At 52.1% G+C, this 25307-nt stretch overlaps 5 protein-coding genes across 5 annotated transcripts; 4 read left to right on the forward strand and 1 right to left on the reverse strand.

Annotated features, from left to right (window-relative positions):
* Nucleotides 1–526: 526 nt before the first annotated feature.
* Nucleotides 527–10123, forward strand: A1O1_07973 (uncharacterized protein; the record flags this gene model as incomplete). The annotated part of the gene is made up of 2 exons (XM_007728837.1): nt 527–10025; nt 10083–10123. The coding sequence occupies 2 exons, from the start codon at nt 527–529 to the stop codon at nt 10121–10123; spliced, it is 9540 nt and encodes a 3179-aa protein (XP_007727027.1).
* Nucleotides 10124–12944: 2821 nt separating this feature from the next.
* Nucleotides 12945–13377, forward strand: A1O1_07974 (uncharacterized protein; the record flags this gene model as incomplete). The annotated part of the gene is made up of 2 exons (XM_007728838.1): nt 12945–13211; nt 13267–13377. 2 exons carry the CDS (start codon nt 12945–12947, stop codon nt 13375–13377), a joined length of 378 nt encoding a protein of 125 aa, XP_007727028.1.
* A 78-nt stretch (nt 13378–13455) lies between these two features.
* Nucleotides 13456–14200, forward strand: A1O1_07975 (uncharacterized protein; the record flags this gene model as incomplete). The annotated part of the gene is made up of 2 exons (XM_007728839.1): nt 13456–13659; nt 13715–14200. The coding sequence occupies exons 1-2, from the start codon at nt 13528–13530 to the stop codon at nt 14198–14200; spliced, it is 618 nt and encodes a 205-aa protein (XP_007727029.1). The 5' UTR covers nt 13456–13527.
* A 1041-nt stretch (nt 14201–15241) lies between these two features.
* On the forward strand, nt 15242–17598 carry A1O1_07976 (uncharacterized protein; the record flags this gene model as incomplete). Its single annotated transcript, XM_007728840.1, has 3 exons — nt 15242–15797; nt 15855–16069; nt 16801–17598. The coding sequence occupies 3 exons, from the start codon at nt 15242–15244 to the stop codon at nt 17596–17598; spliced, it is 1569 nt and encodes a 522-aa protein (XP_007727030.1).
* Nucleotides 17599–18342: 744 nt separating this feature from the next.
* A1O1_07977 (uncharacterized protein) lies at nt 18343–19453 on the reverse strand (the record flags this gene model as incomplete). Its single annotated transcript, XM_007728841.1, has 2 exons — nt 18343–18721; nt 18912–19453. 2 exons carry the CDS (start codon nt 19451–19453, stop codon nt 18343–18345), a joined length of 921 nt encoding a protein of 306 aa, XP_007727031.1.
* Between the last annotated feature and the right edge of the window lie 5854 nt (nt 19454–25307).

Consider the following 25307-nt stretch of genomic DNA (forward strand, 5'->3'; position numbering starts at 1 on the left):
AGGTACCTTAAGTTGCACTCTGTAAACTCTGATGAACGCGAAGTGATTCGTACTCAGCATGCCGGCGCAGTTGGATCACGTGGGAAGGCAATCGTGTCACGTGGTGAAGCAGCTGGCGTGTTAAGGTGACGTAACCGCGACCTGACACGGCATCAGGCAGACTTTGACTTCCAAGTTCATATCAGTTAGTTACCTGTATCTTGTTTTGTCGCATCTCAATTGCTGCGGTCAATTGTTGCGATCAACCTTTGCCTCATCCAATTGAAGAGGGAACTTCTGCTTTGGTTCATTCTGTTTGCCGCATCGCGCCTGGTTTGGGCAGCAGCTCTAGGTCCTCTCCCCACCATTGAAGGTGGCTGTGTGGCATTGACCTTGGTCCAAGTGCATGAATTCCTGGAATCCCATCACCAAGATATCAGTTCTGCCTCGCGCCTCGTGGTGAATTAATCAAACGGTCCCTATGTTTCAAACGTTGAGATAGTCCAGACTTCTAACCCCGCCTGGGTAACGGCCGACACGAGCCAAGATGTTGGAAGGATTGGTCGCCAACCTGCTCAATCGCTTCCTGGGCATGTATGTGAAGAACTTCGACCCGAAGCAATTGAATGTTGGCATATGGTCCGGAGACGTCAAACTACGGAATCTTGAGCTCCGGCGAGAGGCATTAGATCAACTGCACCTGCCGATCAATGTGGTCGAAGGCCGGCTTGGAGAACTGACCCTATCAATTCCTTGGTCAAACCTCCGTGGCAAACCCGTCAAAGTCAACATCGAGGATGTGTTTCTACTCTCGGCGCCCAAGCAGGAAGATGACTATGATGCGGAGGAGGAAGAAAAGCGGGCTGTGGCTGTCAAGCTCGAGAAGCTCGAGAGCGCCGAGTTGTTGAAGGAACGCAACACTGAAGCCATGAGCCCGGAAGAACAGAAGAAGAATCAATCTTTCACACAGAGTTTAGTCACTGCCATTGTCGACAATCTCCAAGTGAGCATCAAGAACGTCCATATCCGATATGAAGATTCAATAGCCACCCCAGGCCACCCATTCGCTGTCGGAATCACATTGAAGGAGATGAGCGCTGTCAGCACCGACTCAGAATGGCGTCCAACTTTCATCCAATCTACCTCAGGAAACACCCACAAGCTCGCGGTGTTGAATTCTCTGGCACTGTACTGGAACAGTGATGCCGACCTCTTCGGAACTGGCAAAGGAGGAGATGTCGGCGCAGATGCACAAGACATCGACAAAGATGAAATGATCAGAAGGTTTCGCGAAGGTATAGAAGAAACTGCCAATTCACAATATCTTCTGAAACCAGTGAGCGGACGCGCCGGGATTGAGATGGACAAGACTGGAAGACTTGATCGACCCAAAATAAAAGCCCGGCTCTTGTTCCAGGAGCTCGGGTTCATCCTCGATGAAGACCAATATCGTGATGCGTTGATGCTTGTTGATCTCATGCATTATTTTGTCCGTCATCATGAATTCAAAAAGGACCAGCCCCAGAAAAGCCCCAAGGAGGATCCGAGAGCATGGCTCAAGTTTGTTGGGAGTGCGGTTCTGAATAGAATTCATGACCGCAACCACAGATGGACCTGGGGCTATTTCAAAGAACGCAGAGATATGAGACTCCAATATATCGAACTCTTCAAGAAAAGGAAGAGGGAGCAGAAACTAACGGAGCAAGAGACAAAAGACTTCAACGATCTCGAGTACAAATTGAGCTATGAGGATTTGCGATTCTGGAGATCCCTTGCTCGGAGCCAATTGAGGAAGGAGGACATAGGAGTCAAGAAGGAGCCCCAGAAGCAAACTTGGTCTGCTTGGATATGGGGCTCGAAACCACCGGACAGTCAGAGCGACGATCAGGCAGGCATGACAGAGGAGCAGCTCAAAGAGCTGTACAGTGCGATCGACTGGGACGAGAAGAAGGCCATCGCCGAAAGTGTGGAACTGCCACGGGAAACCATCAAGTTGCAAGTGGAATCAAGTCTGAGAACAGGCAGTTTCACACTGAAGAGAGACCCACATGGAGAAGGGAACGAAATTCTCCAACTTGTCTTCGACAACTTCAGCGCTAAAGCTCTGCAACGCCCCGACTCTATGCTGGTTGATTTAGCTCTTGGTGGTTTCCGAGTGTACGATGGAACGACCGAGGGCACGTTGTTCCCACAAATAGTCAAAGTCAAGGGAGTGGAAGATCAACCTAAGGACGATCTCGCAGAGGATCAAGCGGAGAATGGCCTTGAGAGCGGAAGTGACGCTGGCGACGGGGAAACTGCACTTCAAATTGCAGGAAACAGCCTCTTCCACCTCGTCTTTGAGAACAATCCCTTGGACGAAAGCGCAGATACAAAGGTCATGTTGAAGGTGAAAAGCCTCGAATTCATCCATAATCCTCGGTTTGTGGTTGAAATAGCGAAGTTTTTCAAGCCCCCCGAGCGTCAAATGGAATCAATTGGTGCTCTGCTGGAGACTGCTGGCGCCACTGTGGAGGAAATTCGCCAACAGACCCGTGCAGGACTCGAATTCGCCTTGGAAGAGCACAAAACTATCAATGCGAATCTAGACATCCAAGCGCCCATTTTCATCATTCCAGAGAGTATCACGGAGGAAAGCACTCTCTGCATGATCCTGGATGCCGGTCATGTGAGTCTCAACAGTGAGCTCGTCGACAAGGAGACCATGCGGGATATCCATGGTAAACAAAGACAGCAGTATACCGAAGAAGACTTCAAACGACTTGAAGGACTAATGTACGATAAATTCCACCTGAAGCTTGACTCCACTCAAGTCCTCATTGGACCCGGCATTGAGGCAACCAGGGCACAGCTGGAGAATCGGGACGACTCCAAACACATGCACATCATCGATCGTATCAACATGGCGTTCCTGCTCGAGAACTCCATAGTCCCCAAAGCCCCAGATATCACGAAGATACGTATTTCTGGGACGTTGCCTGTTCTTCAGGCATCAATATCCGACAAGAAGTACAAGAACCTGATGCGATTATTGGAAGTGGCAGTACCAAAGTTCGAGAGCGAGGATCCGAAAGCGAACGGCCGCGTTGGTGAACATCAGGAGGAAGACTATGCCGATGATCAGAAAGCGAAGAGGAAATCAGTGCAGCTGCTGGAGATGAGAGATGCTCCTATTCTTGAGCCAGACTCAGACTCCGAGGATGCATCAACTAAACCAGCTGGCAAGCCCGAAACACCCGCAAACATTCATCAACGCAACTTCGAAATCAACTTCACTGTGGAGAAGCTGCAGGCTTCCCTTTACAAGTCAGATCCAGAGGGTGAAAAGCCAGATAAGCTATTGGTCGAGTTGGTTGCGGAACATTTCTTCCTCAGTTTTTACCTCCGCCCGTACGATATGGTGGCAGAAGTCCTGCTCCGAGCTTTGACCGTCGATGACCACATCGAAGAAGACCCAATCCCAGAATTCAAGCAAATAATCTCTTCCAAGGGCTTCAAGGCTGAGGAGGGCAAGGACTTATTCAACTTGAGATTCGTCAAGGTCAATCCTGAGTCCCCAGAATTCAATTCGACTTATGAGGGTATTGCCACTAACCTTGACGTCTCCGTGTCTACTATCAATGTCATAGTGACAAGAAGGACTCTTCTGACACTTCTTGACTTCGTGCTTACCACTTTCGCTGGAAACGATCAACAACAGGCCGGTGTCGTCGAGGAGAAGGAAGATACCCCGGCAGCAGATGATCTGGATGAATCTCCACAAGATGGCAGTCAGCAGGCGGATAAGATCAGAATCAAGGCTCAACTGACCAGTATCGCTCTTATCCTGAACAACGATGGCGTGCGTCTTGCGACATTGTCTTTGAATTCTGGCGATGTTGGAGTATTCCTTGATGCAGGCACTATGCAGGTCAAAGCAAGGCTCGGTAGTCTGTCTTTGGTCGATGATATTAATCAGGGAGCGCCTGAAGATTCACCTCTCCGCCGGCTAATCGCAATTGAAGGGGATGAACTTGCGGACTTCAAGTACCAGACCTTCGATTCTTCCAGGAAAGACTACCCTGGGTATGACTCGGGGATCTATTTACGGTCTGGTTCTATCAAGTTAAACTTCGTGGAAGAACCATTCCGGAAGATCATGGAGTTTGGTGTGAAGTTCGGAAAGATGCAAGCTATCTTTAATGCTGCGAGACAAGCTGCCGCGAGCCAAGCTACACAGGTCCAAGAAAGTGCCCAGAAGATGCACTTTGACGTCTTAATCAAGACTCCGATTGTCGTCTTCCCGAGGGTGATGGTTGATGACAGGCCGCGCGACAATTTGACAGCCTACCTTGGTGAGATCTACGCAAAGAACAGGTTCGTGGGAGTCCAAGGACAACCCGGAGGGCCTCTCGTGAACAAGCTATCGGCAGGTATCAGACATATCCGCCTGACAACAGAATTTCATTATGAAGATGGAAGGTCTCAAGAACTCGAAATGATTGATGAGGTGGATCTTGATTTCAAAATACGATATCTCGAACACCAAGCTGGCCTTGAGAGACCGGACCTTGAGATCGATGGTACAATGTCACCAATCAATCTGAGAGTTTCCCAGACTCAATTCAAGTTCCTCATGGAGCTTTCAAAGACCATCCCGGCCGCATTTGCAATGGAAGAGGAATCAGACGATGAGATTGCCGAAGAATTACCGGCTTCCACGACGGAATCTGCTATGGCAAGCCAGTCAGAGGAGCCGACTTCAAAGGAGCTCACACCTCCGTCATTCCAAGGCCCAGAACTCGGCGCTGGTGACGACGTCTGGACAAAGTTGAACTTTGTGTTCAAAGCACCGATGATCGGCCTGGAACTCGTTCTGGCAGAGGAGGGTGAGCCGATCGAGAGCTTTGAGGCCGCAAGCATCTCGAAGTTCTCGTTGAATGAGACCAACATCAAAGTACGGATGGTCAGCGACGGTGCTTTGGAGGCCGAGCTTCTCATTCATTCCTTCACAATCAGGGACAGTCGCACTATGGAAACCAATAAGTTCCGGAAGATCATGTCATTGATCAATACTGATGTTCAACAACAATTTATGGCTAGCGTTTCGATATCCGGAGGCGCTGACCGGCATATGATCGTCATGCTTACCGTTGATAGTCCACGTGTGATTGTGGCGCTGGATTATGTTTTCGCTCTCCAGGCCTTCGCCAACACTGCACTTCAGTCCGACGAACCTCAATCGATCGCAGAAGTCGAAGATCTGAACGGGGGTAGTGAGCAGAGTACATCTGAAGAAGAGGAACAAACCACAATCACGCCAAGCACAGATGAACCGAAACCAGAATCTGCCATGAGTGTTTCATTCCGCGTCAACATAGTTGATGCCCAAGTTATCCTAATTGCCAACCCAGCTATCTCCAATACCGAAGCTATTGTGCTGGGAACCAAAGAAGTTCTGGTGTCCCAGCAGAACGCCACTACATTACAGATAACCAGGGTGGGAATGTTCTTGTGCCGCATGGATAAGTTTGAGACCAGTCGTCTGAGGATTCTTGATGACTTCAGCATCCAAATGTCCATGGACAGGCGCAGTCTGGGCAAAGACTCCTCTCTTACGTCCATCCATATCGACATCGAACCACTTGTGCTGCGTTTGTCCTTGCGTGATATCCTGCTTGCTATGCAGATCGTCAGCAAAGCATCAGCAACTATGCCGCAGGCCAACATTCAAGAAGACTCTGAGCCCAGAAAACTGAAAGAGGTCAAAGGAACGTCGAAAGCTCCATCCACGAGGCGCAAATCAATAGCAGGCAAGACGATGACAACGGCAAGGAGATCGAAGAGATCAAAGTCCGTGTCGAAGCCCGAAACGGCACAGTCCCCCAAAAAATCGGTGGTCATGAGCAGAGAAGAGCTGATCGCCCAGTTCGGCGGCATACGAGTAGTTCTGATTGGAGATCTACATGAACTTCCTCTCCTTGACATGAGCGTAAAGAAGTTCGACGTTGATGTTCGCGACTGGTCTGGCGCCATGACAGCTGATACCAAGCTTGACACCTTCATCAATGTGTACAACTTTTCCAAGTCATCATGGGAGCCTCTAATCGAACCCTGGACACTGGGCTTTCACGTTTCCAAGCAGCTACAGCCTGAAGTGATGTCCATCGAGTTGTATTCTCACAAGACAATGGAGTTGACACTAACCTCGGCCACGATAGCACTGGCCTCGAAGTCATTCGACTTCCTCTCCACAGACGAAGACATACTCTCCAAGCCACGGGTTGCCGATGCACCTTATCGTATCCGTAACCAGACGGGCTTCGACCTCAGTGTTTGGGCGGACGAGAAGAACGACAATGCCTCGGCAGCCAAGCTGAAGGACGGAGAAGAATACCCGTGGCGCTTTGAAGATGCAACTTCTATGCGTGAGAATTTGTCGCCCGAAGGCAATGCTGGTTTGGTCGGTGTTAAACTCGAGGGAAGTGGCTTTGATAGCATCAGCCGTATCGCCGTTATCCGTGAGGGTGAAACACTATACAATCTCAAACCCCGCAAGGAAAATGTACAGCATCGGATGCTCGTCGAAGTGAGGCTAGGCGCTGATAATGTCAAATACATCATCTTCCGGTCGCCCCTACTGGTCGAGAACAAAACTCAGATCCCAATTGAGTTAGGCATCTATTCTCCCAAGGATGGTCACCTTCTCAAAATCGAGAAGATCCCTCCTGGCGAGGGCAAGCCGGCCCCAGTTGGGGCGGCTTATGTGCATTCTCTGCTGGTCCGGCCAGATCAGGGCTTTGGGTATGGTTGGTCGAACGAACAGCTGTTCTGGAAAGACCTCCTCAAAAGGTCCACCAGGTCGATAACCTGCGAGTCAGATGGCAGCGATGGGTCGCCTCCGTTCTTCTTCCAGATGCACGCGTCTTATGACCCCAGAGATCCCATAACAAACAGCTACCCCTACATGAGGATACAGATATCAGCGCCAGTCGAGGTTCAAAATCTCCTGCCCTACGACTTCAAATACCGAATCTACGACAGGAACACAAAGAAAGATTGGACTAACTTTTTGCGAAAGGGAGGCGTCAGCCCCGTCCACGTTGTCGAGCTTTCCCACTTACTTTTGCTGAGCGTGGAGATTGAAGACAGCCCTTTCAAGCAAAGTGATTTTGCAATCATCAATAGTGACACCCAAGAAGAGTTCCGTCGCGAGAAAGTACTCCAGTTGAAGGATGATAACGGTGCCCAGCTAAGGCTCAAAATCCACTACACCAATATCAAGGACAGTGGGGGAGCATTTCGGGTGTCTATCTACAGCCCATATGTTGTCCTGAACAAGACGGGGCTCGACATGAGCGTACAAAGCAAAGCGTTCTTCGGATCTTCTAAGGCCGTGACATCACAAGGCACGAGAACAAGCTCGGGCAGTGGTAAAGCTCTTCCGATGCTATACTCTTACGCTACCGATGATCGCAAGAACCGATCTCTTCTCAAGATTGGCGAATCCACCTGGAGCAAGCCTCAGAGCTTTGACGCAATTGGTAGCGCGTACGAAGTCGTTGTGCCATCATCATCCGCTCAATCAGAACTTCACGTTGGCGTGTCAGTGACAGAAGGCGAAGGCAAGTACAGTTTGACCAAGGTTGTCAGTATAGCACCCCGCTATGTGCTCAAGAACAAGATCGGAGAAGACCTGGAGTTGCGCGAACCTGGTTCCTCTGATGTCATGAAGATGAAGAATAACGACCTCCTTCCAATTTATTTCATGCGACAAAGCCCAGAGAAGCAACTCTGCTTGTGCTTCCCCGGTGTCAACAACCATTGGTCGGCACCTTTCAACCTTTCGAACGTCGGCATGACTCATGTCAAACTGGCGAAGCATGGCCAGAGGCAGCGGCTTATACGAATTGAGATCATCCTTGAAGATGCCACTTTGTTCCTCCATTTCAGCATCGAGACCAAGCACTGGCCGTTCTCGATGCGAAACGAAAGCGACACGGAATTCTTATTCTTCCAGGCAAACCCCAACCTTGCGGAAGATGAGGAAGAGGACCCCGGGAGTGGGTGGAAGCCCATCCGGTACAAATTACCACCAAGGAGCATTATGCCTTATGCTTGGGACTACCCTGCTTCCAAGAACAAAGAACTCGTCCTGACTGCTCGTGGGAGGGAAAGATATGTCAAACTCGTCGAGATAGGTAACTTGATACCCATAAAGTTGCCTCCAAGCCAACCTGGGGGACCTCCGAAGGTCATCGATGTCAACATTGTCGCAGATGGGCCAACTCAAACATTGGTGCTTTCGAACTACAAGCCATCTAAATCGTTGTATCAACAGAAGGCAGGGCAGGGCACAGCTTCCCAGACCAGTCTCAATCAGGGATTCGAAGTGAAGCAGATTGAATCAGAAATCAACTTCAAGGCTGAACTTCGCTTGGCAGGTATTGGCATTTCACTGGTCAACAGCAAGCTCAAAGAACTTCTGTATCTCACTTTCCGCGAGATCGAGTTCAAATACGGGGATTCAAAACTGTATCAAACATTGAATGCCACCATCAAATGGATCCAGATTGACAATCAACTGTACGGTGGTATCTTCCCTATCCTCTTATATCCCAGTGTGGTCCCAAAGACTGGCAAAGAGATGGAAGCGCACCCCATCTTCCACACTATGGTCACGCGTGTGAAAGATGACTCTTATGGTGTATTGTACGTCAAATACGCAACTCTACTGCTTCAGCAAATAACCATCGAGCTGGATGAAGATTTTATTTTCGCCATGCTCGACTTCTTGAAAGTGCCGGGAGCATCTTGGGCAGAAGAGAAGGAGGGAAAATTGTGTGACGAAGACCTGGACGTGCCCGAGCCTACAAGAGAGCAGCAAGGACAAGACGTTTATTTCGAGCTGCTCCATCTACAACCAATCCAGCTGGATCTATCATTCGTCAGAACTGAGCGCGTCAACGCCGAAGACACCTTTGTGGACAGTCCGTTGATGTTCTTTGTGAATGTCATGACAATGTCAATTGGAAACGTCAATGATGCCCCCATCAGGCTGAACGCACTGATGCTGGAAAATGCACGGATATCAGTCCCGGCTCTCATGACAAATATCCAGAACCATTATACGCAGGAGGTGCTTCGACAAGTTCACATGATCCTCGGCTCAGCAGACTTTCTCGGCAATCCTGTTGGGTTATTCAACAGTGTCAGTTCAGGTGTTGCCGACATTTTCTACGAACCATACCAAGGTCTGGTAATGACGGACCGACCTCAGGAACTGGGCATCGGTATCGCCAAGGGAGCGAGCAGCTTCGTCAAGAAATCGGTCTTCGGGTTCAGTGACAGTATGGCGAAATTTACCGGGTCCATGTCAAAGGGTCTTGCTGCGGCGACGATGGACAAGGAGTTCCAAGACCAGAGACGCATGTCAAAGAGCCGCAATCGTCCGAAGCATGCCCTTTACGGCGTTACTTCTGGTGGCAACGCTTTCGCGTCGAGCCTGGCAAGTGGTATTGGGGGGCTGGCTCGGCATCCGCTTGAAGGGGCAGAGAAAGAAGGAGCTTTTGGTTTCGTCAAGGGTGTTGGAAAGGGTATGCTTGGTCTTGCTACCAAGCCAGCAATTGGCGCCTTTGATCTTGCATCCAACGTGGCCGAAGGGGTCCGCAACACGACTACTGTGTTCGACGCCGAGGGTCTCGACCGTGTGCGGCTGACTCGCTTCATTGGAATGGATGGAATTGTTCGCCCATACTCCCAACGCGAGGCTCTCGGACAATTCTGGCTCAAGACTTGCGATGATGGCAAGTACTTCACCGAGGACTACATTGCCCATCTTGAACTCGAGGGCCGTGATATGATGATTGTGATCACGTATAGCCGCATTCTCATGATCCGGACCAAGAAACTTCGCATGGAGTGGGATGTCAGGTTGACGGACGTGCAAACCATCAGCAAAGAGAGAACGGGTATCAGCATTGGTCTCAAGGGAGGCGCCAATGGCCCGTTCATTCCCGTCACAGATGAGGGCAGTCGGAATTGGTTGTACAGGCAAATTGCCATTGGTAAGTCCCACGGGAAGCCCATTTGATGATGAACCTAAGGACTGACGTGACTGTTAGCTGTCAATGCTTTCAACGACAAGTATAACGCGAAAGGATGAATGGAACAGGATGACTGATGAGGCATGCCGAAGCAGCCATGGAATCACGACAACAATGCTTGCGCAGCCAACCCCGCTTTGTGGATCGGCTTCTACGAAGCTTTTGTCAGTATTCAATTTGTCCGATGTGTGTAAAGAATAGCCTTTCTTCACAGGCCTCCTGCAACTGCATCATCATTGCAGGTCAAGGCGACTGAACATAGGTTCGAAATATCATTTATTGCATACAGCCGGATGTTGTTGTATGACTTTGCCACACTTTTAACTAAGTGTATTTTCTTTCTGTCTAGTCATGTCTGTCTCCATCAGATCCTGCCAGTGGGATGTCATCCAGAGGGTGTCGGTTGGGCCGTCTTGCTGCTGCTTCCAGAGCCAATGACGAGGCCAAGTCGATTGGGGCAGGCAGTCAGTCGTTGGTTTGCTGGATATCCTTTTCTATAGCACTTCTAGGAGCAAGAAGGAAAATGTGTAAGACGAAGAGGGAGAGATCCTAGAGGGAATATATTCTTTCAAAAGCATGGATGGAGTTTTGTGGACAGTATTAAATATTCAGTCGTTGGCGGGTGTACATTTTGTGGCATCTCAAAGGGGAAAGCGGACGGCAGGGGAGGTGGCTTGAATTCAGATACATTCTGTTATTGGCTGAACTGGGAGAAGCGTACCATTCTGGTTGCACATAGACTTGGGCGTATAATGGAATGAGAGTCGGGATACACAAAAATCATCGTCCTGTTCACCCGACATTGCTGGGCTGAAGGGGAATGGGAAGGCTGCAGGTTCAGAACGCAGGCAGTCTCATCGTAGGCGTTGGCTCTTTGGCGTGAGATAGGACGGTGTCAGCCAGCCCCGGATCGTTGAATTGAGCACGAATTGGGAAAGGCAGGGTGGCAGAATGGCAGGTAGGGTCATCCCTACCAGGCCGGGCCCGGAATCGCTCTGACATTGTGGCGTATAGCGGTCAAGAGTCTTGCTGAGCACCGAGTCGTATTTTCACCATGAGAAGAAGGGACACCGCAGGGATCTTATGATGAGACTGTTGCCTTGAAAGGCCTCTTGCGAAATGTTGAGCGCCAGTCGAGGTCCGAGGCATCATGATGTCAATTTCAAACCTGTACTTTACTCCCACATGAGTCTTACAGTCGTTTGCATATTTGGGTTGAGTGGCTTTTGGCCAACCTCCTGCTTGAGCAGTCAGCGGGTTGTTCACGTCCAGACCATCTACCTACTAACTACCTGTCGTCCAAATGACGGCGATGCATCTCTATCCTTTCCGCGTGAATGCGGGTTTCACATACCTTGTCTGCTGTTGCATAGTTCCGCAGTCTTATCTTGATTTGCCCTGCGGGGATCTACTCCATGGAGGCTCCTTCTGCCTGCATTTCCGGCAACTATGTGCTGTTTGCTCCCTCCGCCTTGGTTCTAAGTATTTCTTATTGATATCGCTGCGAGCCGGTATCTTCGGTCTGCCCCCAGACTCATCGGATGTTGTGAGCTCTGAGAAGGGTCCATGATCGACACGCCAGATTGCCGACCCGGTCCTAGCCTCGCTCTGGCGAAGCGAAACAATGCGTTGGTGTGGGGGATAGGGGCCAGACATTTGTATCTGACATACTTGTATATGTTATTGTTGGTGGAAAGACCTGTCATATTCATCAATTAGCGCCCAGAGTCACGGTCATACCTTCTCGTCACGCATTCTGGAAAAATACTGGACTCTTTGTCTGACTGTCTTTTGGGGATGCCTGAAGTTGACGCCTCACTTTCGCGGATGCGGAACGACTGGTTTGCTGACAGCTCAGCCGAACTTTACGCACATATCTGTTAACTCACTGACCGCCAGATCCGAAGTATCTCATGGCCCCCAAAGTGCTATCTGTCTCAGTCAACCAAATGTCTTCTCCGGCCCACGACCACATGCTTCTCTGTTTCGTATTGATCGGAGTCATCTGCCAATTGTCTAGACTTGCTTTCCGTGGCCCGGCTAGCCATGCCTCGTTCCCAATGCGAGCGTCAAGGAACTGTACAGAGTACCTACATGGATCAAGGCCATACATTGGCAGTGCCATTGCCATTCCAGGGGTTTCCTGGTTGTCTTCAAGGGTGATAGTTTAACCACTGACTTCACACATGCCCAACGTTATTCAACAATGGGCTGCATCCATTCCAGGACCATCGCCATCAATGGCACTGGACGACGCTATGAGATAGCTCTGATGAAGTTTTCCGCAGCCGTTACAATATCCTTCGATATGCCACTCTTCTGTTGCCCTGTGCAGTCCCATCTCAGGCCAGCCTTGTAGGAGAAGCCGTAATTTGGGCCCAAGGGTTCCGGGGCACTCCAACTCAATCTTCTACCCTCTGACACTGACACTGACAGGTCCGGCGCATATGACTGGGGATGGTGGTCCCTTTCTCTGCATCTTTTTTACGTGTATACTCGTACACTTCCACGCTGCATGTCCTCTCCTACTCCATCTGAGGCTGCAAGCTGCTCTGCGGCTTGCATTCATCGAATTGACCTTGTTTCGAGAATTCCAGGAGGCGGGTTGAACAGCGAATCTATAAGTGTCGTCAATTGCGACACTGTCGGCCGGATCGTTCCTTGATGTCTCCAGCCGTCTCGAGTCGTCCTTCAGACCTGTCATACACGGAGCAGCTATTGATCAAAGTCAAACCTTTCGTCCAGTCATTTGTTCCTCCCCGCAACCACGTCTAGGGAACCACATTATATTGGACTAGTCCACCAGGCTCAAGGCTGACTAAGGTATTAGCCTCTCTTGCCTTCAAGACTGAAGCATGACTGACTGCGCCAGAAGCAAAGATGTCGGACCACATATCCTCAACGGAGGATTCTTCTCTGGTCCTTCTTGTCATCTCCACCAGTTTCACTTCCCTTCATCTCTGCAGCGATCTCTTCAGCCTTGTCCACCACCATGACACGCAAGCAGGCGACTACCAGGCCACCTGTGTGGTTCTTCTGCGCTTCGCGTCCCTGGTAGCCGGCATCTCCCTACTCAAGCTAGCTCACCATGACCATTGGCTTGACTTTTGCGTCCTCACCTCTCTTCTTCTCCTTCTGGTTGGAGAGGTAACAATACCAAAGACATTTGAGGAGAGCAGAATGCTGATTCCACAAAACATAGTCACTGTGTCGAGCGAAGATCACGCCGAGAGGTCGACCGCGGAATAACGTCTGCGTGGTGATAAATACCTTGGCGATAGGTACAAGGTTCTTCAGTGCTGCAGCGAGGTGAGTCTTCTTTCCACCTTCGAGCACAATACACCCGACACATGGAGTAATCTTGCAACTGACATCACAAGTCAGTCTGCATCTCAACACTTTTGCCATCTTCATTTTTGCCCACCTGTTAGTCGAGTACGGATATTCTCTGCTGCACGACTGTATGGGTGAAAGCACGCGGGTCCCGTGGGCCCGACGGTTTGATCTGCTTCGCCAAGGTCTATGCTGTGTGACGATGGCTACCATACTTTTGGTAGCATGCGTCTGGCGACGGTGGTACAGCACTATGTTGATAGTAAGGCCTACTTGATCCAATGCCAGGGATCAGCGGCTAATATGTGTGGGTACAGGTCGCCGTGATGTGCTGTTCGTTCTTCAGCCTTCCCTTCTACCCGTGGTTGTCGGGATGCAGCAGCTTCGGCCGACGCAGGGAGCTCGTTTGCGAAACAGCTGCTAGGCTAGAGAGCGTGAACTCGTCGCCACGGTCTCACGATGGCTGGTGTCGCTCTGCCCGGCTGTATAATTCGACTTCTTCTCAGCAACTCCGGACCACGACTGCGGTTGGAGAGATCGTTCATCCACATCTGCTTCGAACAGCCAGGTCCTCGGGTGACATTGCAGCTCCGGCTTCTCTTGGTGGAGAGATGGCGGTTATGGGAGACCGACCTCCTCGGGGCTTCCTCGGCACCATTGGATTGCAATGTCCCAGTCCATCGACGCAGGCCCAGCCAGTAAATACTGTGCCTACCGAGGTGCAGCTCCAACCGACGGTATACTACAACGACGTGGTCTATCCAGAAAGGCAACAGCGCTCTGGATGGGTTGGCTGGGTGTGAAGGATGTTTGTTCAACAGACGTGAATCGTGATCGACGAAGGACTCCGGCACTACATGCTACGAATCCGATCGGGCCACACTTACTGATAGAGACTTGCAGGCGCTGGCAGCCTCGCAACGGAATCCAAAGAACCCACAACACAAACTTGTATGAATCAAAATGAGATATCAGTGTCACTATGTCATGCCTGGAGAGAGTTGTTATCTGTTGTTCCTTGCTACGATAATCCGAACTTGGTGTTGAAGTTGGTGCTCTGAGACATCCCCCTACTAGTACTAGTAGTAGTACTTACCGGGCCAAACCCCAGCCTCGCCGGCATCCGGAACAATCATTCCCCGGCTTCCACCGGCAACGCTGGGACCAATTGGCGACTCCCCTTTCACCCCAGCCTTGCCGGTGTGGCACAATGATGTTCCGGTTCATACCGCCGTCGCCCCAAATGTCAAGAACAAACAGGTGGCACAAGTTTGTACAAGTTCGTCCCCAGCGACCTGTCAACTCGCCCGCCAACTCAACCTTCTCCATTATTGCTCACATCTTCACTGGTCATTTCTGCCTTCGTTATCGGAACCCGCACCGTGCCGCCAGTCAGCAATCGCCATATCATCTCGTGAAAATGTCCGGCTGTCTGTGCTTCGCCTTGACATGCAGCAACTGTTTGACAATGGTGTTCGACGACATCGCCCCAAGTGACGTGTCACAAGGTTTCACCGTTGGTTGTTATCTCTCCGAGTCCGACTTCAACTCATGTAGCTTGATAACGCATCCAGAGCCAGATTGAAGAAACCCTCTCTTTTAACATATCACAGCCTCAATTGGACGTTTCTTCATCTCCTCTGTCAGTTTCCACGTTATGGCCGTCCTGCAACTTTTCCTATCTCACATAAACTCGCCGTCCTCCCTCGCCGTGACGAGTTTGATCCTATGGATCGCTTATGCACTGTTGCTGGTCATTTATCGACTGTTTTTCAGCCCTGTTGCTAGTTTCCCTGGCCCAAGGTTGGCCGCAGTGACATTCTGGTAAGTTCGCGCATTTCAACATGATGGAATCCACAATTTTACTTGATACCACGATTCCGGAACCCCGCAAGGCTGCAGGAGTTTGTACTCATCGGACCACCGATGTAGTCAATCCTCCCGACGCCTATTTTCCTGACGTTGTCTCACAATACCTTCTCAGGTACGAATTCTATTACGATGTCATCCTGGGTGGTCAATATACCTTTCGCATCATGGAACTTCACAAACAGTATGGTCCTGTCGTCCGTATCAACCCGCGCGAGCTGCACTTCTACCCGCCACACTTCTACGAGGAGATCTACGCAGGTCCAACCCGCCGCCGTGACCGTTGGGAGTACTACACCAAAGGCTTTGGTATGCCTGGAGCCGGGGCCAGTACCAACCCACACGACCTGCACAAAGCCCGACGGGCGGCGTTGAGTCCGTTCTTCAGCATGCAAAGTGTGCGGAACTTGCAAGCTGTGATCGAGGAGAAGGCCAACCTCTTGATGAAAAGGTTCAAGACGTTCGGAGAGTCAGCGCCGGGCGACACGAAGCCGGTCAACCTGGAAATCGCTTTCGCCGCTTATGCCTACGGTACAATCGTGACCCGTTCAAGCTCCCTCTTCGGCACCCCTGGCTAACTACTGACAGACGTCGTGATGGAATACTCTTTTGCCAGAAGCGACCATCATCTTGAGGCCGCCGACTTCGAACCTTGGATGCACAACGCTGCGATCGGCACAAGTTCCCTCGGCCAGATTGCAAAGAACATGTACTGGTTCTTCTGGCTCATTCTGCATATCCCAGACTGGTTGGCCAGAAGGCTGGATGCCAATGGTGAGTCAAGCTGTCCGATGTGGTTGGGTGTATCCAAGCTGTCGAACGCGGCTGATGACCATTCTTAGCCAGTCGGTACCTGCAGTTCAAACGAGTAAGGCACCGTCCATTTTCGCTTTTGCACGCTTTGCTTCGTTGATCCTATGGTGCCTCCTATGATTGGCCCCCATACCACCTGCTGGGGTCATTGAGCCGCACGACGTGAAACTGGCCTCGCCCCCGTATGATTGGTCCGACTGGAAAACAACATGATTCCGACCGCCGCGGCACAGACACTTCCCTGACCACTCTGCACGGCCACCCTGGCCTGCTCCGGAGACAGCTATTCCTAGAGTCGAATTCTCCCTTCCTCAAACAGCAATCCAAACGGACATTCATTCACCAACAACGGGCTGTGCCGTGTCTTAGCCTGATCCTAGTAGCGGCCCCGGACGATACCCCAACCAAGCCTGGCCTGGCCGTATGCACAGCCTCACTGGCCACTATGCTGAGTGTTGTGACCCCTTGCCTCCATCCAAGATCCAATTGATATCTCGCCCCTGGCGATAACGCGTGTATTTTCGGGGCAATCGAGATAATGCGGCCGATATGGAGCCTCGGGTCTTGAGACCTCATATTGTAGAGACGAAACTACTCTTTGTTCTCTCTTTGCTAGAAGCATGCTGTATCCAACTCATCTCCCTCATTGTCAATCTCTGTGGAAAGCTGACTGCTTCCCCGATTTCAAGACATTGGCAGGAGCTAACTCTGCCCTCTCCAGGACATCAACACCCAGATCGAAAACATCCGCTCCGGCCTGAATAGCTCCCACAAGACAGCCTCCCATCCGACCATCTTCCACGAAATTCTGTACAGCTCGTTGCCCGAAGTTGAAAAGCGCACATCCCGCCTCGCCGACGAGGGAGCCACCGTTGTCAGCGCCGGGACCGTCACCACAGCATGGACGCTACCTGTCACTGTATTCCATCTGCTCTCCAACCCAGATGTCCTAAGGAAGTTGAAAACAGAACTGTACGACGCGATCCCGGTCCCGACTAAATCCACTCCACTGCCCGTGCTTGAACAACTGCCCTACCTCACGGGTGTGATCCAGGAAGGCCTGCGCCTCAGTTACGGGATCTGCACGCGACTGGAGCGCATCGCACCGGACGAAACACTGACATTCAAGGACGGTGACAAAGTATGGACAGTACCGCCCGGCACACCGGTGTCCATGACCTCGGTCCTCATACACCAGAATCCAGATATCTTTCCGCAGCCATTCGAGTACCGACCGGAGCGCTGGGTCGAGAACCCGCGGTTGGACAAGTATCTTGTCGCGTTCTCCAAGGGCAAGATGCAGTGTTTGGGGATCAACCTGGCCTACGCAGAACTTTATGTCATGTTGGCGAAGCTGTTTCGTATCTATGGGAGCCAAGACGTCAAATTTGATGGAGACGTCGGCCGGCTGGAGTTGTTCGAGACGACTTTGAAGGACGTCCAGATCGCGGAAGATCGATTCATTCCCCTGCCACATCGAGACAGCAAGGGCGTGCGGATCGTCGTGGAGTGTTTCTAGCCAGGCAACTCGAGCGAAATGGAGGGCGGAGGCAACAAAGAAGCCGCAAATTGCAAAAAACGCCAAATCGATGGGACACAGCCGCCGACTCAGATGAGACCAATGGCGACAACTATAAGTGCGACACCGGCTGGGAGTACTTTGGAGGAAAGCGGGTGACGGGGAGAATGCTCTGGGCTCTCTGCAGAGACATTTATGACGACCTCTTTTCTGGTGTCTTCCCCGTCGTTGTGAGAATGAAGGCCAGAGACCATAAACTAGAGGCCAGAGGCCAGAACAAACCCAGACAAAGCGGCTTGACTTTCATGTGCAATAAATAAACCTATCGAGTTGATCGTGAGCGCGAAGGCACAACAGAAAACAGACAACACGCTTTGCCCCCATACTGTCTGCCATGTGACAGTTTCCATGTGCTACATCGCTTTCTTTTCTTGTCCGTGTCTTCATTTCTCGATCATCAATCCATCGTCACACATAAGACTCTTTTCCTCCGTCAGTACAAATCATGTTTTGGGTTACTTAAACAGACTTTCTTTCTTTTTCCCACCCACAGCCATTTTTGGCTTTCAACCAACAAAAGGAACAAGCACACTTTCTTGGCCAAAGAACATCTCCTGTCCCTTGGCGCATCTTCAAACAGTCACTGCACGCGGAATGATTCAGTGTTGCTCGGGAATCAATCAACAACTCCGTCAAAGTTGACCTATCATCCCAGTCATGCCTCCATACACACACAGACAAGGCTCATACTTCAACTTCTTCAGGTGGGACAGGAAGATTCTCGACTTCTGAACTTCCGACAAGACCGTCCTCCGCTTCGCAAGAAACATCTGCCGCGTGATACGGGCATGGGATCTTGACATTTTCAATGGGCTCCGCCGGCTGCAACCAGGACGGCAACGGCCCCAGGCCCTCCCTCGGATCGTCCGGGTCCGGCGGTGGAAGACGTCCACGCCGGTGCAGGAAATAGCGCATGTCCCACTTTCCGCGCGACGGCCACATGTTACTCGGATCCATGAACAGAAACCCTCCTTGGGGGACATAGTCCATATCATCGACGGAAATGACGGGGAACTCGGCCGTGGTGCCATTGTGTCGAGCAACCACGACCACGCCGCCAGTCCTGCAGCCGTCGTCCAGCTGGGTGAAATCCAGCAAGATGCCGAACGTCACGCTGAGGCCAAAGTCGCCCTCGAGAAAGCGGAACAAGGTCTCGCCATTCTCGTCGTGCTCGACTTCAATGGGATGGCCCAGGTGTGAGGTCATGTACAGATCCAAGAACCGTTCGCGCTGGTACTGGGCCAGATTCCCACCGGTCGATGGCATTGTATCGTTCGTCAAAGAGACCTCGGTACTTTGCGATCGCCGGCTCCGCCAGACGCCGCAGCTGGCGGTAGTTGTCGTTGTCATCGTCGTCGTTGTTGTCGTCGCGCCCTTCAACTTGGGAGGCACTGGGGCTCCGATTCTCGAGATCGTAGATGATGCGCCACAGAAGCCGGACGATCACGTCGATCTCGACCCCGTGGTACACGGCTCGGAGGGTGCGCTTGTCGTTGCGCCGCTCCCGGTTGCTACACAGCAACAAAGCCGTCGGGTGCAGGTGGCATGTCAAATCCGTCGCCAGAAGCGGCTCCTGTGAGAAGATGTCCACCTGTCCGGGCTCGAGCGGGGCTGGCGGTCGTCGAACCGTCGGCGTGTCACAGACAAGGTCGGCCGCGTTGAGCCGCCAGCTCTGCATCTCCGGCTTGTCGCCGAGGATGTGGCTCAGCACTTTGTTGTGCATGTGGTTCATCTGCTCCGGCGTGTAGCGGGCAAGCCGGGCGTTGAAATCTTCAGCGCTCAGCCTCGGGCGCATGATCCAGCGGTAATACTCGTTGCGGACCTATGCTTGCGATTCCGGCTCTAGAGAGTCGTAGAGACGCACGTACTCGGCGAACTCGGGCTCGACTGTGGCAGTTGAGGGTGGGTTTGCGATGTTGACGATCAGCATGTTGAACTTTTAGTAATGCCCCCGTATACGGGATATTCTTGCCCAGTGATTAGCCAGTCTCCGCGCGGAGCGGGGAATGTCGAATATTCGGGCTCAAACGACTGTATCGCCGATGAAGCTTGGGGCACTGAAGCTGTTTCTGCTACAGGGTTGTACAGGTAAGACTCTGGAAGTGGCTGAAAGGAGGTCGACTGAACTGTACTGTATCCGTACGATTCAGATCCGGGATCCTGCTGGGAACCTGAACCAGTTGTGCGGTTCCAGTCGAAAGCAGCGAATGAATCAGAAGGGATGGATGCTGCTGGTTCGTACGAGAAGGAGCGCTGATAGCCCTGGACTGAGGCTTGGGGCTGTTGTGACAGTGGCTCCTGGCGGAACACGCACCACGGCCCTCCACAAGGACACGAAAACGAGTATTGCCCTGTTGCGGTAGCCTCCTGATACCAGTTCGGGTTCGCGAATTGGCCGGCAGAGGTCGTTTCGTTGACAGGTGACACTGACACGGGCACCAACTCCGGGACTTGTGCTGATTCCGACCCCGGCACGGAGGCCGATGCTGACGATCGGAATGCGAGCGACAGTGACGATTGAGGGAGCCTCCGAGAAGACGGCGAATCTTGATGTTGATGTTGCTGTACGACTCCAAGATATCTCTCGAATAGGATGGACTCCACACGCGACCACGATCTCGTCTGTGCTTCCTGCTCGCGTGCAGATGCAGATACAGATACAAAGTCCGACTGCCCAGGAGATGATGCGTGCTTCGACAAGATGCCCGGAGGAGTTTCCACCAGCGCGGATGTCTCTGGAGAAGAACTTTCGGAGAAGGGGTCTTCAAGATCTTCAGGAGCCGAAGATAGGTCAGAATCCGATTCTGTCGTCGCCGTGGCCGGAGAGTTGTTCGAATCAGACAACCCTTGTTCTAGTTGACGATCTACCTGGATCTCTTTTCCTGTGATATCCGGCTGAAATAGACTGCTGCGGTGGTCGTTGTTGGTGTCAGTGTTACTGGAGGGAACACGATTGACGGAGGTTTGGCTCTCCCGAAGACACACAGAGCACACGGCGTGGGGAACAAATATCGGAGAAAAGACGTCAAAGGATGTGGTGAGCTCGAAGTCTGCTGTGCCCGAGAAGGATTCTTGAGAGATCAACGCGGACCAACTGGATTCAGGGTCAACAGAACACAAGGGCTCGTCCACTAAAGATGAACACGCTGGACAAACGTTCTGCGGACCGAGATGGCAGGTGATGTTACGGTCGAGATCGTCCAAACCCAACTCGCCCGGTAGCCCGTAGAGGTCGCTCTCTGAGTACTGCCACGCGGGGAAGTCTTCGACTGTGACACCACCTTCTCGTGAATCAACGGGGAAGTAAAGAGCAGTGGTGTGTGAGGACTCTTGTACGGGAGAGGGTGCTTGACCGCCCCGACTGACAGGACTTTGTTGTCGCTGTCCTTCAAAAGGAGATTGGCAGCTACTGGCACCCTCAGGCTCGAAGCTTGCCGGTGATTGGTGGGGTCGTTGATGTGACACTACCCAAGCAAACCGAGCAAGATTGCAACACACACTGGGGAGGTAAACTTCTGGAATGCGCTCCTCGGTTGGCACGAACCACGGGTACGCAGAGAACAGAGGTTCTCGCCTTGTTTTGGGGATTGGTTCTTGGAGAGGTTGTCGAACAGGTTCTTCGACCACTTCTTGTGGAGGTGGAGGTGGAGGTTGAGGCTCTTGAAGGGCTTCTTCTTGATGTTCTGATTGGCGGGGACCTCGCTTTCTTTTACGACCGATGGTTCGACCGTTTGATGAAGACGAGCTGGCCTCAATGGATGATGAGGGACCGGGTTCTATTGAGCTTCTGGACGGAATTTGTTTGGAAACACGCTTTGATCCAGATTTCAAGGCTTGTTTCTTCGGACGGGGCCGAGTTGCAGACTTTTGTACTGATGCAGAAGTGGAGTTTAGACCCACGTCGAAGACTGACGTTTGCGCCTGGAATGATGGCACTGCGTCCCGGAAGTGTGGGATGGCAACCTTGTTGGGGGGAGGGCCTGGTGATTCTTTCCGAGGCTCTCGATGGGAGAAAGGTATTGACTCCTTGCTTGGGAACCCTTCCGGCTTGGGGACTACTGCAACTGGTTTGGCAGCAGCGGCGGGTGCTGCATGTGGACGTGAAGATGGACGAGCGATATGTTGAGGACGAGGAGGATATCGAGTGGGATGTTGACGACGGTTCCGTTCGTAGTATGGTCGCGACCAAGGAAGGGTCATCAAGGAAGCCTGGCGCTGGGCGACCAAGGACCAGAACCAGCAATATTCATACCCAGAAACGTGGGCAGTGGAAAGAGCAAGGAAGTGTTTGAAGCGTGCAATGGGGTTTATACCTGAAAGAGTATTGACACACACAACCACCACGAGCTGAAGCTGTTTTGGGATCACGGACACGAAACAGGTCCAAGAAGGATGGAGGTGTTTTAAGGAGTTGAAAAACAAGAGAGTTTGTTGAGGTCGAAGCGGCCTTGATATAGACGAGCCGTTGGGTTCATGTCTTGCTATCTTGGCCGTCTATCTCTGGCAGAAATGGAGAGAAGGGCTGCAGAGTCCGTCGAGTCGTCGACACCTTCGTATCGCTTGGCGTGATGAGAAGAAGCCTCACATGCAGCAACAGCGTCGTGATATGCAGCCCCAAGGCAAGGAAGGTCGACGACACCATCATGGATGCAAGCCAACTGCACGGGCTGGCTGATCGGATCAACCGTGGATCGAGCGCCTTTGACACAGAGCGAGCCGACCAGTCGTTCGGTGGAGACAAAGCGCGCAGAACACGATACGCGAACGGGCTCGCCTAGTGTACATGGTCTATGCAATGGGGTTGCTGGTCGAATTGTCAGGGGCAGCTTCAGCCTGACTGCATTGCCATTGCCATTGCCATTTCCAACCTCTTCGCAACAGTACAATGAGGCGAGACTCAGGACGACAGAGTACTAAGTTGGGCTGCTCTCCTGGACGAACACCAGAGGGAAGGAGAACTGGCAATGCTGAAGAGATGGTGTGGCAGGACCCTCGTGAAGAACGGTGTCCAGACAAGACACAGGTGCATCGAGACGACAAATGTGGAGACCGAAGTTCGCCTCGGAACGTACAGACTTCAGAGGTCCCACGTCGGCCACCGCTCCAAAGAGAAGCCGGCGAAGAAGCCGCCAGATCTCCATTGGCGCGATGGAGCGAGGGTACGATAAAGGCACCGCAGATCGATTGGAGCAGAGACGCCAGCGCACAGCTGGCCAAGGAGAACGGATCGACTCGCAGTTGAACGGAGCTGGATCCAGCGTATCAGCACGGGCAGTGTACGGGATCGGAGAGGCTGGCACACCGCAAGCGAAAGAACAAGCTGTCGCACCTCATTGGAGACTTTCCCATCGATAGCGACTAAGCGACGGACAAACACGGTTAGACTGAAGGGGCGCCCCTGCACAATGAGGCAAGGGGCGAAGCGGGCCATCCCCAAACGACAGATAGGCCGCCAGGCACCATATCGGTAGACGTTGAGATTAGTCCCAACGTCACCACGGGAGAAAGGGAAAGCCGGATAGAAAAGCCAGGGGGAGAGCGAGAGCGAAATTCGACTTTCTGATGATCCCGCCCTTCCTCCCCTGAAGATGGGCTCCGCTTTTTGGCATCAGTCAACACAGCCTATATCTGGAACCCAGGCGATTTCGAACTACAAACCAGACCTGGCCAGGCCAAACCATTCCGCTGGGCATTGAGTCCTGTACGCAACATTGGCAAGTCCGCACTGGAATGCACTACACTGTGACTTAACTTGCTCATGCCTCAGATGTCTATTTGCAAGGACAAGGTTCGTGGCGAGGATGAAGACGAGAACTGGTGGCAGGGGTCATGTCAAGTCAGGAGCAGACTGACGGCAACGGATTCATGTTCCAAGTGCTGTCCTACATGGAAGAAAAGCCAGGGTCATGGGGTTGGGATGGGATGGCATAAAAGGTCGAAAGTCGGATAGACAGTCCGCGGGGGAAGTGCCAGTGGTGGTTCGAGCGGCCCTCTGGTCCCGTGCCCGCTGGCTCATGCAACGGCTCGTAGTCAAGATCTAGACAAGCAAGATCAGACAACCCCACCGAGAGCTAACTTGGACGTGCACCCCCAGGCCACACGATCTACTAGTAGGAATGTTCAGCTCCTGACATGGGTATCAGGGGAAATGAGGCGGTTCGAACTTCGAGGCAAGCCAGTGGGGCTGCCTCAGCGACTTCCTTACGAGGACTAGGGCCTTGGCCAAGTTACTGGATCTACACACAACGGTACGGACGGTGGATGGAGGATGAAAAGAGTCCCTCGTATCATGATCCATGTTGTGGTCTCTGGCTCACAGAAGCAGCGTTGCCAGGACTCGGGGGTCCATGAGAGGTGGGATCAACCATAGAGATGAGCGCCAAAAGCCTGAAAGAAAGACGAAATCCAGTCACAGTCAGGGGTAGTGTCGGTGTCGGTGTCGGTGTGCCAGCGCTCGGGCCACACCGACCAGGCATTGGGGTTGAAGCCGATATCTTTCAGTCGACGGGGTGGGCAACTGTTTAGATCGACTAGCGATGGCCAGAGATGGTGATCTCAGATGGATGGCCTGCTGGCTCGATTGCCATGGTGGTCGATCTGATCGAGCAAAAGGAAACTTTGAGAGCGGCGACAGAGAGAGAAAGCAGGCCTCGAGAAAGGAGGGTGGTAGAAGCGCTCGATTGGCCAGGAATACGGGACGTGAACCTATACGATTTGTTGCGCGGTCGGGCAAGACATGATGGTTGCAACTTGCAAGCGAAACTGATTATTCAGTCGGGGTTAAGGAGCGAATTTCTGTGAAGGAAGGGAATCAGGGGCGCTGGATCGGTGTAGAGACTGAAAAAACTTGTCTTCTCGCGATCTGCATGGACAAAATGGCGCGAAGCGAGAGGGCAAGGGTCAGCCGTATACTGTACCTCTACCGAGTATCTGTTCCTCCGGGGGTTGGGGAGTGGAGACAGGGCTGGTATAGCTGAATCGCATCGGGATGGTATACCATGGGATGGGATGGGATGGCACTATCTGCTATGACTCGATAGCGCATGGGTGGAGGGAGGTACGGGAGGTGAGGTGATGGAAGGGAAGCAGCCTTTGGAGAACAACCTAGTTCGTCTGGACAAGGATGAGCACAAAGCGCAATGTGCTGCGACGATATCTACAAGGATTCATAGGAATGGGAATGGGAATGCGAATGCGAATGAATCGCTACTCAGCCAGAGTTGGTGAGCTGGAAGAAGTGGGAAGCGACAAGGTCATACTTCTAGTAGTAGCAAGCATCACGGCATGGGAGACGCCACGACACGGAGCGAAGGGATGAGGAACCTGAGCAAGGTACAAGGATGGGTGCGTGCCGTGCCAGGAGTCTCGAAATGTGTCGTCACCTCTCCAGGAGAGATTGAATGAAGCACATGATAGACACCCTGAAGTTCGGTTCGGTGGTGGAAAGCAGGGGTGGGTGTAAGCGACTGCAGAGGATGAAAGAAACAAGAGAGAGAGACATCGACAGACTCGGAGACCAAGACCTGCAAGTTGTTCTGCTGTAGATCAGGATTCAGGGAGATGGATGAATTGCAGCAAGATAGAGTAGAGCCATTCGAGGAGGAGGAGGAGTAGTAGTAGTAGTAGTAGTAGTAGTAGTAGTAGTAGTA

This window comes from Capronia coronata, assembly GCF_000585585.1.
Source record: "Capronia coronata CBS 617.96 chromosome Unknown acBCG-supercont1.7, whole genome shotgun sequence".
Lineage (NCBI taxonomy): Eukaryota > Fungi > Ascomycota > Eurotiomycetes > Chaetothyriales > Herpotrichiellaceae > Capronia > Capronia coronata.